General features: G+C 37.3%; 1 protein-coding gene across 9 annotated transcripts in view; it reads right to left on the bottom strand.

The window, feature by feature from the left end:
- Window positions 1-603: 603 nt before the first annotated feature.
- The window catches only part of LOC128865411 (uncharacterized), a 40,978-nt gene continuing 24,065 nt past the window's right edge, over window positions 604-17,516 (bottom strand). For 6 of the 9 annotated variants that reach the window (XM_054105763.1, XM_054105765.1, XM_054105762.1 and 3 more), the window contains 8 exons: window positions 15,297-15,364; window positions 14,838-15,181; window positions 11,582-11,684; window positions 8,497-8,635; window positions 8,088-8,403; window positions 7,469-7,981; window positions 3,886-4,098; window positions 604-2,532 (listed from right to left, as the gene is read on the bottom strand). In XM_054105763.1, coding sequence (XP_053961738.1) covers window positions 2,308-2,532; window positions 3,886-4,098; window positions 7,469-7,981; window positions 8,088-8,403; window positions 8,497-8,635; window positions 11,582-11,684; window positions 14,838-14,999 — 1,671 coding nt within the window. In that variant the 5' untranslated portion in view covers window positions 15,000-15,181; window positions 15,297-15,364 and the 3' untranslated portion in view covers window positions 604-2,307. Of the gene's footprint in view, window positions 2,533-3,885; window positions 4,099-7,468; window positions 7,982-8,087; window positions 8,435-8,496; window positions 8,636-11,581; window positions 11,685-14,837; window positions 15,182-15,296; window positions 15,365-17,516 lie in introns of those variants that run through there. The other 3 variants (XM_054105767.1, XM_054105768.1, XM_054105770.1) reach the window with 3 other exon arrangements.

The following is a 17,516-nucleotide window of genomic DNA, read 5'->3' as shown; positions in this document are numbered from 1 at the left end:
TGTTCCAGGCAACGAAGTATTTGGTATACGTTTCAAGAAGTTTCATTACGACAAACTCGCTTTTTCGAGACTCGTCTTTCTCTAAATACGGTTAGCCACATTTCGTCTGTACTCCAGACGCCAGCCAAAAATGTATGCCAAATTTATGTGGTTTGTTTGGCATATACGAAGTAAATATACGGCAATATGAGCTCCCGGTTTGAAGCAGTTTTGGCTGTTTTCAATAACTTTGTCCCAACTGCTGAAACTAGAGCATCCGTCTGTTTGCAAACGTTAACTCCTCTGATTTCTTTTGTCGAAACGAGTGTATCGCAGAATCTGAATAAAATCTCGTCTACACACAGAGCTGGAGAACTGGTATAAATGTCAATAGCAAAAATATCTTTGTTATTAATATATATAAAGTAACATTAAGTTCATAAAATGTATTATCCACTTATAGCTACAAAAGTCATAGCATCATTTCGGAAAGCAAATGTTATATGTAAATAGTAGGAATTTTGAATTGAAATCGCACAACCAGTCAAAATGACTGCTCTGGTAAATCTAATATTAAGCCTTAATCCCCAATAAAAATCATTGTTAGTTTTCTTGTTCTCTGACTAGTATTTTTATTTAATGTTTTTTATTTAATATATTAAACAGTTTTGACGTGCATACAATATATAAGAAATATGTACTAGAATTTATTTGTTTTTATATGCAGTATTATAAATAATTTGAGCTTCTCTTCTAATAAGAATCTACATTAAAATTTAGGAGTACGAGTATGCAAAATAAATAAATGAGGCTGCACAGACAAACACTCAAGAAATGGAAACATCAAATAATATAAGTAGATAATGGAAAACAGTGTACAAATGTAAGTTGTAAGGTATCTACCGAAATTGTTACCAACATGCCAAGACCGAAGTGAGAACTCTAAATAGCGATGACGAGGTGCTCAAGCAGTTTTTCCAACTTCTAGAAATGCTTAATGTCGAAGAAGAACTAACTATTAATGGAGGCAGTTTATTTTTCGAATTGAAAAGTATCCAGAAGTGTAGGAAAATAATTGAATCGCCTCTATTGAATATTTTAAACTCATTTGTAAAAAAATATTAGAAGATATGGGCACCAACCTTTGCATTTCTCTAAGGACATTGATATTGTTGACTACTCCCGTAATTTTTATTTATTTATTTATTCATATTTTATTTATACTCATGTAACAAGATGCGAATGATCAAGTTGAAATGGATAAAAACATTTTTACAATGAACAATGGATGAAGGAAACATAAACTTCTTAGGTATTTTTCCATTTTCCAAGAATGATATGTCCAGGATTTTCAACAATCAAAAAGTAAGGACATTGCTTTTGTTTATAGAGGGAGCAAAATATGATTCCGACGGAACTGATCTGCATATCGTCATTTGTAGATACACTCATAAAACTCGACTTACTTAGCGTAGTTGGGAGAAACTTACACAGAGGTGTCGTAAGTGTCGTATTGTTTGTAAGTCGTAAACTTTAAATGACCACAAATATATTTAGAGGGTACGCAAGGTACCGTATAAGTTATATTATGAATTTTCACACAGATAAAAACAGTTGGCTGTAATTTCAGGCACTCTAAATATTTATTTAACCGTTTTTAAACTGTTACGTTATAAGACAATGCGACGCTTGCGACACCTTTTGAAATATCAACTTCTAGCAGCGGTTGATGCAGTTAGAAAATGTTATTATTTTATTATTCATTTGTAGCTATTTAAACCTGCATATATATGAACTCCAATTTCTTAGGTATACACCTAATCCATAAGTAGGCATGTATGTATATATTGTTTGACATGTATGTATGCATATTTGTATGTCTGTGTCATGACTATCTTTGAGGTTAGTACTTTTCCCTTGTTATGATTAATCTGTTATAAGTTCAGCCTATATTTTTTTTCTAATATTGGCTTTTCTGCTTTCTCCGAAGCAAACAGTCGCTTGCTTGAATACAATTTGCATCTTTTTTTCAGTAAATGCTTTCACAAAAATTTCAATTCTTGTCTTATTTTATAATAAATTAAAAAAATATAATAATACAACGAGCACAACTGCATATATAATATATCTTAAATGATTCTCAAGTACCAGTTACAATACAAGAAAAATTGAAATGACTGAGTGGATGTGAAATTGCGAAAATTGAGCAGCTGTGTGTCAACTGAGTACTGAATAACACAATGGTTATACTTATATTCAGTTTGAAGAGAGTAAACGAAGGTTGATTCTACATACGAGTAGCTGTTGTTGGACAAGCGTAAGGCTATACTACTTAGCTGATGGATAGTAATATAAGACAGTGTTTCCGGGCAATTGCCAATGTGATGCCTGCAGTTCAATTAATTGCAATAAAGTGCGACGGATGGCTGGTGCAGCGTCACTTGCATTCAAGAAAGCATCACGCACCAGCGACAACAACAACTCCAACTGTTGTGGCAGCTGTACTTCCATATCTTGACCGATGCAGGTGAGCACATAAAAAAGGCATTCGATCTGTAAAATAAAAAACTCACAAAATTTAGTGCTTACCCTACATATAAATTTATAATAATTTATTAATACATTTTCGAATAAGTGTGGATCAAAACGAATCTATTCAAGGTGATGTCTTGGTCTTGATGTCTTTCCACAAATGGAGAGACCTACAGTTTCAAGCCGACTCCGAACGATAGATATTTTTATGAGGAGCTTTTTCATGGCAGATATACACTCGGAGGTTTGCCATTACCTGCCGAGGGGCGACCGCTATTAGAAAAATGTTTTGAATGGTAGTCACGCACCAACCCAGACCGCTACGGCGGTGATAGCTGTAGTAAAAACTAGATTTACATGTATTTTGTTTTTGCTTTTGGATTTTAATAGGTTATTGATTTTTTCCAATGGCTTGTAAAGAAAGAATGAATTGACAGATGGAAATGAGACTTCACATACGTTCATATGAAGAGTGTACCAACATGACAAACAAAAATGTAGGCCAGTAGCAATGCCCTCTCTTATCGAACCGCAAAACTTATTGAACAACTTAGTACTGTTCGAGTAATGAGCATTGAAGAGGCTATTCAGAGTTCCGACTCCGAACAGCAGATATTTTTTATGTGGCGTTTTTCATGGCAGAAATACACTCGGAGGTTTCCTATTGGCTACCGAGGGGCGACCGCTATGAGAAATCACTTTTTTCATTTTGGTGTTTCACGGAGATTCGGACCGAATGGTAGTACAATAATTCAAAATACTTATTGGAAATTTCATTGACATTTTTGTTTGTTCTTTATTTGAAAACAGTTTTTATATCTCTAGAAAAGAACCATTATAAGTTCTCGATCTCGAACTGTTAAGATGTTAAAAGTAAAATGTCTAATGCTGCTTCACAATGTCATTAACCTTCGTGAGCCCAAATATCTTGTCGCACTAATTCAATTCACTAGATCGGCCCGATATCTCAACGTGCTTAGTATGAAATACAGTTGCCTTGTATCTGACGTCAGTTCTTCGTTTTTGCTGTTCGTCTTTGAAGCGCTCTGCCAAAAAAGATCAAAAGCATCGGAAGTACATTGCGCTTTAAAAATGAACTCCTACATTATTTTGCTCACTAATTTGTTAATATGCACGTACACATACATATGCAAGTAGATATATAGGTTCTTCTAATGCTTCCTTGTTCTTCTCCTCCTACTTTCATCTTTTTACAGCCTAATATTTCCCCGTGAAAAAGTTTTTTCCAAAAACACCTCTATTTTTTATGATATTTTTAAGCTTTTAGAATTAAGCTCACACATTTTAAATAAGTTCAGGTTGTGTACTTGACTAATAAATAAATATGTAAGTTAAAAGTCTTGACTCACTTACCTCAGATAGCGAGCGTACAGGTGGCATAACACAGTCTTCGCAGCATTTGGAGAGCAACGTCAGCAGAACCAATGGCGGTGGTGCCCCTTCACATTGAGTGCGCAGTTGCAACTGGCGACGTTTCAACTGGCAGAACATTTCGGTAAGAAAGGCCATGAAGGCGGTAAAGCGCAAACGGGAAGGTGATTTCATGCCTTGTATGGAGTACAGTAACTACAGTAGAGAACGTAAATAAATGTAAGTATATACATATTTGTTAGATTTTTAAAATGAAGGTAGTTGTTAAATTTTTATAAGTCTTCAAATGATATGGAATAGAAAATTCTGCGACAATATTCTACCTTCTTACTATCTTCAGTGAAATATTCAGTTAATTATTCTTTATTTGTAATTAATTCTTATACAAGTCAACGATGGTCGTTTGAAAAGTCCGTGCAAAGTCAGATAGATGGCACTACTGACGCATGAAAAAGCATGCACCAAGTTTCAGCCAGATCGGTCTATTTCTATGTGTTTGGAATTCGTTTGAATCGAGGAAATCGAGGGATTTTCCTTTTCGGCAACGCATCAGCTCACGCCTCAGCAGTTATGTTCGCAATATTAATGGAAATAGGGTTTCAACTCGTTTTACATCCCTCTGTTCTCCAGACTTGGCTCCCTCGGATCCCCCGGAATACCATTTGTTTCCTAATTTGAAGGGATGGCTGACGAGAAAAAAAATTTATCTAAACGAGGAGGTGATTGCAGAAACGAATGGCTATTTTTCAAGCTAAGACAAATCCTATTATACGGAAGAGATCAACAAACGAGAACAATGTAAAAGGAGACTATGTCGAAAAATAAAAAAGGCTAACTTCAAACAATCAAGTAGTTTTTATTTTTGCACGGACTTTTAAAATGACTCCCGTCACATTTAAAATTCCCTTCCATAGTACATTTGCGACAAAAATCACTTCTTTCCCCCGACTTTTTTAAAGGTAAATATGAACAAAATACGAAACTATGGTCTCTGTGTAGGAAATAAAGCTTTCAGCCGCTGTAGCTGAGTAGGTTTGTGCTTGACTATCATTCGGTGTGTCTGGGTACGAAAGCCATAGTGGACATGAAGAATCAAACGATTGAAAAAGTTTTTTCTGAGAGCGGTCGCTATGAAAACCATCTGCCGTTCGGAGTTGGCATTAAACCGTAGATTCCTCCATTCGCGGAATAACATCAAGATCTAGACAGCAAACTGGAGAAAGGGTTCGGTAAATACCTATCGAGATATATATGTAAGGTGGCGCTGGAGTGAAAAAACGTATGGTCATGCCAGTCTATTAGTGTGACAAACTAAGTTCACCTGGGAGAGGACTGATTACATCGTCCCAACGATGACATTCAATAGAAATTTTGCCACTCTCTTTCTATCTCGGGAGGAATGGAGTAAGGGATTCTCACTAAATAACTTCGATACTACAGTCTACACAGATGGTTCAAGAAATGGAGTGTGGTGTTGGAGGTGGCTTAGAAAAGAAAAAATTGTACAGATTCGCAATACTTGCAGTGTCTTCCAGGCGGAAGTAATAGTAGTAGGGGAAGCTTGTAGGCTACTCACTGCAGACTTCTCCTTTAAGTGCAATATCGTTATTCTTTCGGATAGCCAAGCCAGGACTCAGATAGAACAATCCGTAAAGTGGTGAAACAAAGTAGGAATAACCTTACTACCTTGAGTGTAAGCCATAAAGTTACCTTAATCTGGGTCCCGGGACACCGGATCATTGAAGGAAATGAAAAAGCGGATGAACTAGCAAGATGGGGATCTTCCACATGGGTAATATTCTTGCTGAATCTTTATTCACACCACTGGGTGCAATCGAGAATGCAATATCTTTAAAGTATCTACAAATCTCGGAATGCAGATGGAGAGACCAGACAACATGCAAAGTTAGCAGAACGTTATGAACCGCCTACAACCACAAAGAAACATCAACATTGAAGGGGCGCCGGAGACTCACGCCAGTCATAACTGGCTTTTGGCAAGCAGCCAAAATGGGCACCCTTCCCTTATGGAAGCAGAGAATGTCAACCCTTAGCAAGAGAGTCTTGAACAACTGTCTGGCTTAAACGTCAACAACTTAATAAGGTACGTAAACCGCACAGATTGGATATAGTCATGCTATAAATAACCATTATTCAACTTGGTAGCGAGAATGTGGCAAGAAAATGGTGCGGGAGCGCTAGTTGGATTCTGGATGAATCACCACTTTCACCAACTAACCAAGCAATAAAATATATATGAATATATGAGAAGTGACTTTATTACACTAAACAGCTGACAGTCGTTGGCGTTTGACGTATCGCACTTCTTCACTCTATAGCAGAATCAGTTTTTTTATTTAGTAGCCACGTCTCGTATTGCTTGAATATCCTTAAGATTCCTACATATATCTTTTTATTATATTTTACTTACTATATTTGTTCCAAGTAAGTGTAAATTAAACTACAAACCTTCCCTGTTGTGTTCAACAAACATTCGTTTAAAAAATTCGATTTTTGGGTAGAAAAACATTTTTTCTGGTAGTTTCTACCTATAAAATAAACATTCCAGTTGGAGGATGATGATCATCGTACGAGCCGCAGAACTTAATCGCTCAGGCACAATATTTTATAAGGGCGTACAATTGTTGGCATATGCCGATGATATTGACATCATCGGCCTTAACAACCACGCTGTTAGTTCTGCCTTCTCCAAACTGGAAAAAGAGGCAAAGCGAATGGGTCTGGTGGTGAACGAGGACAAAACGAAGTACCTCCTGTCATCAAACAAACAGTCGGCGCTCTCGGAAACTGGCATCCACGTGCCAATTGATTGTTGACAGTTATGATTTCGAGGTTGTAAAAGACTTCGTTTCTTTAGGAACCAGCATTAACACCGATAACAATGTCAGCCTGGAAATCCAAGGTAGAATCTCTCTTGCCAACAAGTGCTACTTTGCACTAAGTGGGCAAATGAGTAGTAAAGTCCTCTCTCGACGAACAAAACTAACACTCTACAAGACTCTTATCATGCCCTTCCTAACATATGACGCATAAGCGTGGACGATGACAACATCCGATGAAGCGACGCTTGGAGTGTTTAAGAGAAAGATTCTGCGCAAGATTTTTGGACCTTTGCACGTTGGCAACGGCAAATATCGCAGACGATGGAACAATGAGCCGTATGAGCTTTACGACGACATAGACATAGCGCAGCGAATAAAGATCCAGCGGATACATTGGCTGGGTCATGTCGTCCGAATGGATACAAACGCTTCTGCTCTGAAAGTATTCGATGCGGTACCAGCTGGTGGTAGCAGAGGAAGAGGAAAGATCAGGTGGAGAAGGACTTGGCTTCACTTGGTGTGTCCAACTGGCACCGATTAGCACGAGAAAGAAACGACTGGCGCGCTTTGTTAAGCTCGGCCAAAATCGCGTAAGCGGTTCTAAAGGACAGAAATAATGGCAAATGACTTTTCAAAGCCATAAGCGCTTAAGTATACTTTGGCGTAGCAAGATCAGTTCCTGTAGCTACAATAAATGCAAATAAAGAAATAAACTTAGTTACCTTTTCACGCTCCTGGTACCACTGTCGACATGTATTCAATAACGCTTCCAAGAAGGTTTCTTTCTGCTCTTTAGCTATAATATTAAGGCATAGTCGAGAAATGGGCAACGCATAGCGCCGGCCCTCAACAGCTCGTTTAATGAAGTGTGACGTCAGTTCCATAAGCGCACGTGAGTTCAACTTGTTCGGATCCTCCAAAGCTGTATCGATAAGTGCCTGTATCTCGGGCGTGAATTGCCCGATGTCGGTGACCTCATTCCCTAAAGCCAAACCCAGACCAGCTATGCCACGTGTTAACGCGTCAGCAGAAGACAATGATTTGGAACGTTGCAGGGGGCTAACATTTATATATGAATCTGTACTTATGCCATTCGCTGCGGCATACTGTGACATGGCATTTAATTGTTGTTGCTGCTGTTGATAGTCATGCATAAGGTGATGTTGTCCATTTTTATGGCTGTGATGCTTCTGTGGCTCATTGGCGAATTTCACCCGATTCGTATTGGCGGTTTGCTGGAAACGCATACATTTATAAATTTGTAATACAAAACTATGAAAATTGTTTTGAATTGGAAAAGTATATAAACTGTGAAATAATGTAGTTTTCAGGCATACATACATGCACTATATTGCCACTGGATGGGGAATTAATCAGTGGAATCTGTTGCGATACACCGCCCGAGAAACGGTTCATGGCCATCGGGTGAGAATGTGTAACCAGAATGGGTCGATGACCGCCGACGTGATGCATTTTGTTGCCCATTGAATTATTTGACATGGGCATGCTGCCGAGCGATAATCCAGCCTGTCGACGATTAGCCATTGCATTTGTGGCGGCCATATATTGCATTTGCTGATGCAGTGCCACCGATGATTTTGATTGCGGGATCAAACCCTGAGGTGATGATGTCGCTGGGTAGATGACCGCCGACGAACTAGAAGAATGTTGTAGGTTGAAGTTAAGTTCTGTGAATGAAAAATCAAAAGCAAAACTCTATTAGCAAAGCCTTGTGACAGGCAGCAATTACCGAGTATCTCCGGCCCTAAATGTATCTCCTCGTGGAGGTGTAGTGCGTGTTGCGTTCGTGCCACCCATCGAGAATTCCTGGGCATGAATGTTTAACTTGTTCAAGACCGCCGGCGAAGTGGCGCCATCGTTGCGAACATCTGAACAGACGGGCGAGAGTGTAAGTAGATGAAAATTTCCCACAAACACCGACCGTACAAGTGATTGAACAAGGATCGAATTCGTTGGGAAGAAAGTGTTTTCGCAGATGTGAGATGTGTAGTAAATGAATGGCACAAAGTTTGAGAAAAACACAGAAAGAAAAAAGAGCTCCGATTAAAAAATTTTCCAATTCTAATTTCGAAAATGTGTGCACAGGCAGCTCGACTGCTAAAGCATTTGAAGCTGAATAAGGAATATTAATATGCAATAATTGTACAAATTGCTCAATTAAAATTGGCGCAGAGTTAGGCGAAGCTGTATAAATGAGATCACATGGCGCAATAAGAAAGCGATTAAATTTAAGAAAAAATCGAAGCGTGGCGCGAAATGTGCACGTAAAGGTATTTTAAAATTTTACGCGAATATGAATGGTGAAAGTTCTGTTAAGATATTGCTCACTAAAGGTAGAGCTCTCTACCAAGCGTTCACCTACAAGATTTGCCAGCTTAATGAAGTGCTGAAAGGCATAGCACCTGGAAGGCTTGTCATGTAGTTCTAGCTTAAGGTCGAGTCGTAAGGTGTGGTCAGAAAGTTAAGGTTTTATAAGGTATGGTACAAAAATTTCGATTTGGGACACCCCAGATACCCAACGATTAGTAATGTGGCATGGACAAACTAGACGCCTTGGTAGGGTTCAACGTCCATCTAAACTTCTGCCGCTCTTTGGGTCCCGGCACCCGGTTGCGATGCAACTCTACATTGAACCAAAAAGGATCTACCCGCATTTAGTAACTAAACTACAGGCATCACGGAAATCCCCATGGTCGCTCCCAAGAACGAGTCAGAGCGAACTCCGAGGGCTCCTAGTCTCTGTGGTACCGAGCTTAAGTGTACGGCTAGACGTCGTACTCGAAGACTTCTACTAGTTGAGCTTCCATACAGGTCGGAACTGGTAACCCATGTTTGGATTTTAGGCGCCTTTTTCGACAGGCATTCCTTATCTCGGGCAAATTCTTAGCCCCTCACCCGCTGGGGGAGGAATAGAGGGCATATAGTAAGGAGAGGAATTAATTCAAAGTTTCAGTCAAATCGCTTTATTATCGCTTCAGATATCGCAGATTAAAAAGTTAAACGCGCCGTGATAAAGTTCATCTATCCCAGTTTCTTGCCCAGGAAAAATAATAATTTATAAGTAGTTAATATACAGAAGCTGACCGCCGTAGCCGAATAGGTTGGTGCGTGACTACCAGTTTTTATTTCTAATAGTTTTTTTCTATTTCTGTCAAAATAAAAAAAAGATTAACAACTGCGGCATAAATCTGTAGGTCCCTTTATTTGTGGAAAACATCAAGATGAACAAGACAAATAACGGTCAAACACCCTAAAAGATGAAGAGTGATCTGAAGACAATCAACGCAGAGGCTGAAAAGGCAGAAAACTTGTTCCTCGATATGTGCGCTTGAGAAAGAAATAAACCGCAGAAACCTTTAAAACTTCATCTACGGCTGTTCTAAACATCTCCAAGATTGAAATATCTGACACCAATGCCAGATGTGCGTCGAGAATGGTCACACTGCTTCAGAAGTAATGGCTTGTCGAGCGTTATGCGATTTTTAGCTTGCGTAGGGAGCAAACGAATAGATTTATGAAGCGGGTTGCTACTGTCGAAATTTAGGCCCTAGGCTATAAACCTAATTTGAAGTAGAAGTCCAAAGTTTCACTACTGGCTGGAATGTTGATGGCTACTGTCTTTTTTTTGTGAGCCTCAGAAGGCATGTTTTTGATCCACTGTAAGTAAAAATGTGCCAATTTTGCCGAAAATACTATGCTACTAAAAGATATGCTACGCGTGAGTATCATTCGGAAGTGCGTTATTTTCGAATCTCCGTGCGTGAAGCACAAATTCATAGAAAAAGTGTTTTCTAACAGCGTTCACCCTTCGGCAGGCAGTGTAAATCTCCGAGTGTAATTTCGCCATGAAAAAGCTCCTCATAAAAATATCTGCCGTTCGGAGTCGGCTTGAAAGTGTAGGTCCCTCCATTTTGTGGAACAACATCAAGACGCACACTACAAAGTAGGAGGAGGAGCTCGGCCAAACAGCCAAAAAGGGTGTACGCGCCAATTATATATATATAAACTGCAGGAGAACTATTCTCTCTTTCTCATTTGTCTTTGGTGTTATTAATGAGATAATTGATTGCCACTTTCTTCTAGAATTCATTAATTTTCACGTCCCTCAACGTAGCCTTCGGAATAATGGACTCTACATTTCGAAACAAGTCAGAAGTAGTTATCATGGTGACAAAAATTTGGAAGGTGTGGCCAATATCAGACCGTTAACCGGTTCTCAGCGAATTTGAAATAATCAGCTGACGTGCTCGGGTTTATGACAGCAGTTTTTATACGAAAAAACTGAGATTATGCTGGTAATATACAAGAAAAATCAACACAGTCTTCGCTGAAAACCAAATCTAGTAATCTATCATCCTTGGTCTAATTTTATAGTATTCTTAAACGAATTTTACAATTAATTTGAATTGGATACATTCACTCTGTAAAAATACTTTTATTTTTAAATTATGGAAACATAATTTTAGTGTTACATTAGATCGCGTAGTTTATGCACAAAATTGTCTGTACTATAAGTGAACTATTGTTACATAAGACGAATGTGCAATTAAATATGAATTTTAAACAAAACCTTGTTTTGTATAAATAATTAATCTTTTTTTTTCTATCATAAAAAATGTATAGAGATCCGGGCCCTACTTTTTAGATTTGGGTGGAATTCGAACTGAACTACGTTACACGAAAACTACACCTGGCCACAAGAGTACAAATAGCAAATTTGCATTCTACAATCGTAGTGTAATTTATTTAATAAAAGATTAATTATTATTTTTTTAGTATAAACTGGTTAAGAACAGAAACATTTTTTTACTTACTCGGTGGTCTATAAATGTCTATAGCGGGTTTTCCACGTATTTGTCCGTGCTGATTCGCAGCAGTTTGTACATTGAAAGCGAGACTGCGCCTTTTGTTGATATTCTGGATAGTAAAAATAAGTTAGACTTAAATAAAAGTATAATATTAGAGCTTTAATAATATTTTAACTATGACAGTTTTCAGAAAATTTAATAACTGCAGTTCTAAATAAATAAATATATACATACAAGGTAAAGTCCAAAATAAACAAGACTGAGCTAAAATAGAAACAACAGGAGCTTGGTTCAGATAACTTCAAGTTTATTTATTCAAAATAGCCCCCTCTGCCTTCGATACACTGTTTTGCGCGATCTAAAAGCTTTTCAACGCTCCTTCAGGATGTCGGTACAAGCCTTTTGGATGGCCTCTACGGACGCAAAATGTTTTTCCTTTTATGGCCAAATACAATTTTCCGAATAGGTAGAAGTCACGGTGAACCATATCAGGCGAATACGGTGAATGATTGATGGTTAAAATGCCATTTCTAGTCAAAAAATCAGTCACAAGAGTGGATCGATGAGATGGTGCATTATCATGCAATAAGCGCCAGCTTCCTCTTTCGCGGTTTCAGGGCGAATTCGACGAAAGCGATGCAATGAACGTTTCAAAATGTGGTCCGTTGGCACGAATTCCTTGTGGACAATTTCCTTGGAATCGTAAAAACAAATGAACATCGACTTGAGTTTTTATTTCTCAGTTAACTTACGAGGTGTGTTCAAAAAGTATCGCGAATTTTGTGTTTTTTCATTTTGTGTTTTTGTCCCCTTCAAAGTAGTCCCCATGAGATATTATGCACAATCTTCGAAGCATTTCAAAAAATAATTTTTTTATTCTGTTCAGCTCCTCCCTCGATTCCGTATGTATCTCGTCAATCGTAGCGTAGCGTCGTCCTTTCATGGGCCTCTTCAGTTTCGGGAACAAGAAAAAGTCACAGGGGCCAGATCTGGGGAATACGATGGCTTTGGCATCACTAGTGTGTTGTTTTTGGCCAAAAAGTCGCGCACAAGCAACGATGTGTGAGCAGGGGTGTTATCGTGATGCAGAAGCTATTTTTGTTCTTCCACAAATGTGGGCGTTTCTGGCGGATTGCTTTACACAAATTGTGCAGATTGTGAATAAATTGCAGGTAATATTCCTTATTGACCGTTTTGCCCTGTCGCAAGAACTCATGATGCACAACGTCCCTGCCTCAAGAGAACGGTAAGCACAACTTTTACATTCGACCGAACTTGGCGCGCTTTTCTCGGTCTTGGTTCGTGCGGCAGTTTCCATTGAGATGTTTGAGCTTTGGTTTCCACACCATGACCTCTGGACCAAATTTGAGTCATCGCGGACAGAGTCCAATATCTCATTAGCAATGTTCATGCAATGCTGCTTTTGGTCGTCGAAATTGAGCAGTTTTAGTACGAATTTGGCGGCGACCCGTCTCGTGCCCAAATCATTGAAAAAAATCGAATGGCACGAGGCAATCGATATGTCTAGGTCCTTAGCAACTTCTCTAACGGTGATTGGTCCAAAGTAGCTTCTCCGTAAAACACAGTCAATATTCGGAATGCATCCGCGCACTTAATTTCGTTTTTCACACAAAATTTGATACAAAAAAAATCGAACATTACAACCATCTCTGGTAAACCACTCATGAACTCTGGCACGAGATAGACAGTCATCGCCATAAACTGTTTTCATCAATTCAAAGGTTTCGGTAAATGTTTTACCGATTTTAAAGCAAAATTTAATATTAGCTCTTTATTCGAAACTCATTTTAGTACAGATGATTCAAGCATAGTGCCCATTTACACGAGGAGACATCTGGAAGGGAAACATTTTGTTCGGGGGTGAAGGACGGCCGCGGAAGAGAGAAGGGAATTTGTCTCCTGTACTGGCGACACGCTTTGTGCTTCTTATTCGCATTTCCAATCTTAAAGCAATTTTTGACAGTTGCTTCATTCGTTTTCTTCTTTTGTGGAAGAAAGTTCTAAGTTATGTGTTGGTTTTCAATCAAACGGAAGATAACAACGATGACAAACATCCGAACGCTGCTTGGGAAATGCACGATTATTTTTGATAGTAAAGTAGGTATAAATTAAAATAGTTATGGGACATGTTTATGTTGATTTCTACTTTTTCCCAGCATTTCTAGATACTCAAGTTAATTTTAAGTTAATTATTTACATATGAAGTATTTTTAATTAAATTTTTTTTATTCAAGTATAAGAATTTATAAATATATTTCAATAAAAAAAACTACAAATTATTTATTATTTAACCAGTTTGCGTTTTTCATTCATATATTTAACCAGAACCAGACGTTGCTAAAGTATTCAATGTCAAAATGTTGCCGAAAACAATTTTGCCCGTGTGGCCGCGAATGAGACATGAAAAGAGAATTTCCAGTGTCTCCCTTCCAGATGTCTCCTCGTGTAAATCGGGTCATACTAACACTTTAGACGCAATAACTTCGTTTCCACTGAACCGAATGTCACCAAGCTTTCACTGGAAGTCAACTAGGGATGTAACTTCCAACGCACTAACTCATTAAAAAAATGGCGCCATCAAAAACATTTTTATGACACCAGTCTTGTTTATTTTTAGCTTCACCTTGTATATGTGATATTTAAAATTTCTATGAGTGTTATTTCAGTGTGCCGAATTATTATCATTATATTTATTTAGGGAAAAAGAAATCCATAATTCTTGCGTGAAATAGTTGCGCAAATGGCTTAAAACTATTTTATGGCCGATCTTTAGCTCCTCGGCGATGCTACGATTACTAACATGCCGGTCAACTTTCACATTTAATTCTATGATTTTATCGACATTATCGAAGTTATCGATTTTTTTTAACATAAAAAATGCCTGAACGGACATCAACGGCCTATTATACATTATATAATCCGTCATTCATCTTATATTTAGATAATAAATCTGTTTTTAAAATCACGTAAAATGCGCATACTTTTTTGGGGTACTCTGTATGTAGTATAAGGATGTGACAAGAAAGTCTATAGGTGAGATCCAATAACAAAGGTATGCGACCAAGTGGGAAGCGTGCTTCCCACATGCATTCGCAGATAAACAAATACATTTTTCTCACTTGACAAAATCGAATGCAATTCACATACTCGTATATACATATGTAATTATGTTCACACACACCTCTCATAAACACATGTACGTATGTTGTTTCTTTTTAATTGCATAACGCCAAATACCCACCTGTTGATTAGAGGTGCGCACAAAGCTGCGTTCTCTGAGTATGGCGCCTGGTGTTATATTTGCCATTGGCTGAAATTCTGGAGATTTTCGTATTTTACGAGCATCATTTTGTTGATTGTTGAGCTGTTGTGTCGCTTGTGATTGATCCACTTTTTCGGCCATTTCAATTTTGTTTTTGCAATAAGTAACTGTTTTAATTAGTTTCAAAGTTTATCAATTTTATAATAGTTCACAACACTATTTTCTATTTTTGTTTTTGCAATATACTATACGCAATTTTTGATTACAGTTCCTTTGAAACTATAAAAATCTTTGGTTTTCTCAACACAATTTTCAAAATACAACTAGTAATCATGAATATTCAATTCAATTAAAATGAGTGTTTTTTGTTTTTAAATATCACAAAGTAATTTGCATTACAATCCTAAATACAATTTGATTATATATGTTGTTATATACATAGTATATTATTGAATGCCTAATGCCCTTATGCGGTGCAAGTACATGAAGAATTTTCCTTGAGTCGTCTGCAAAATAAGAGAAAGTAACTGGGTTAATAATTTTTTTGGGAATTTGAAAATTGATTTAAATAAAAAAAAAGTTTTAAAAGTAATTATAATAAATAAATCCACGGCGGCCGCCGTAGCCGAATGGGTTGGTGCGTGATTACCATTCGGAATTCACAGAGAGAACGTTGGTTCGAATCTCGGTGAAACACCAAAATTAAGAAAAACATTTTTCTAATAGCGGTCGCCCCTCGGCAGGCAAAGGCAAACCTCCGAGTGTATTTCTGCCATGAAAAAGCTCTTAATAAAATATCTGCCGTTCGGAGTCGGCTTGAAACTGTTGGTCCATCCATTTGTGGAACAACATCAAGACGCACACCACAAATAGGAGGAGGAGCTCGGCCAAACACCCAAAAAGGGTGTATGCGCCAATTATATATATATATATATAATATACTAATAGTTTTAAATAATAAAAATGATAATATAATTAAATTTTTTTGAAGTTTGATGCCTACATTCCTACTCTGCTGGAAATAATTTATTAGGGGTGTTATTCAATGATGATAGATTACTAGGTTTGGGCAACAACTATGTTGAAAATCCGAATTGTGGGGGGAATTCAGCTGCTACGTCACGGGAGTGATTCGCCAGCCGAATTCTGCACGATCATTTCACACAAATTCACACACTCGTCCAATTAGACGTTGTTCAGATGGCAACGAAGGGACTTTGTGTTAATTTTTTTCGTACATAACTAACACATTCTTAGTTTTTTTCGTAAACAAACAGATTCATTACCCCGACCGCGACTGATTCTAACAAATCCGCTGATAGCCAACTAATGGTCAGATATTGGCCACACCATTAAAAATCACTTCACCATGGGTGTTATTCAAGGTGGCGCAAAATTAATCACCCTATGGGAAGATTTGTAATTTTGGCAAGTGGCGTCGTACATCAATCATATTTGAAACTTAAGAACTAGACAGCTGCAGTATACAAACAGACAAGCAATAGAGCGCGTAAAGGTGAAAGTAAAGGTTTCCATCACTCAAACTCCCTTTCTTTATTTAGTAAACAAGTTATTCAAAAACAAAATTGGGTGATTAATTTTGAGCCACCTTGTGTATAGTTTTATAATACAAATTTTTTGCTCTAAGTAATTTGAAAGAAAGAGTTTGTTGTGTGTTTGGTGCTGTCGGACCTGTTGAACCGCCGAAGGAAAGCAATCACCAGAAGCTGTCATCGTTGGCCAATAGGAAAGGAATTTTGTTCTACCAGCTTCCAGTTACTCCATAAAGGTTTAAAAAGTTTAGTTGGGAGGTTCTTATACAGTCATCTTATGGGCCGGACACACACAGTTGCAAGTGCGGTCAAAATAGAAAAAAGTTAGTTGATGCTTGAATTTAAAAGAAAAAATTATGAGAATTTTTCTAAATACCTGAAATTTATTAATTCCAAAACATATTTACATTTGTTTAATAATTTCTTATATTTTAGAATCGTCAAAGTAACGGATATAAAATCAACAATATCTTCTTATTGATTATAATAATTATTATTTACAAGCTGTTCTTATTTCCTTGTTTTATTACGTGACGTGATCAAGGCGAATCTATGCAAGGTAATAGCTGTAGACTAGCTGATTTGTTTTTTTCTTTCGACGTGTACATTCGGATGTCAGTGCAAATTTGAATTACGAAGTGTATTACTTATTTATAAGTTTGTAATTTGAAATTTTATAATGAATTTAAATTAAATTTAAAATTTATAACTTATTATGCATATTTTAATATAAAAAAAAATTGTTTTCTATTTTGACGTCACAAATAAATCACTTCTTTATTTTCTACTTTGACGTGACATTCTAATATACAAAATGTTGTTGTTGACCTAGTCACACTACCTTCATTGAATTCGCTTCGACTGATTATTTCTAAGCCGGATGAATAATTTATTTTCACAGTAATGTTGATGATTGGATTGAAAAATATTAACAAAACCGTACACAATTCTCAAATTAAAATGTAAATAAACATCACATTTTGACAATTTCGAAGCTAAGGAAAATAAAAAAAGTAAAATCAGATGTTCTATAGTAGATACTCATTTCACCTTGAATAGATTCGCCTTGGTTGTGACAGTTGGTAACTTTTATTTTCTAAAGGCT

Source organism: Anastrepha ludens, chromosome 5 (assembly GCF_028408465.1).
Source record: "Anastrepha ludens isolate Willacy chromosome 5, idAnaLude1.1, whole genome shotgun sequence".
NCBI lineage: Eukaryota > Metazoa > Arthropoda > Insecta > Diptera > Tephritidae > Anastrepha > Anastrepha ludens.
The sequence above is the reverse complement of the archived record's forward strand: the minus strand, read 5'-3'. Positions and strand labels throughout refer to the sequence as shown.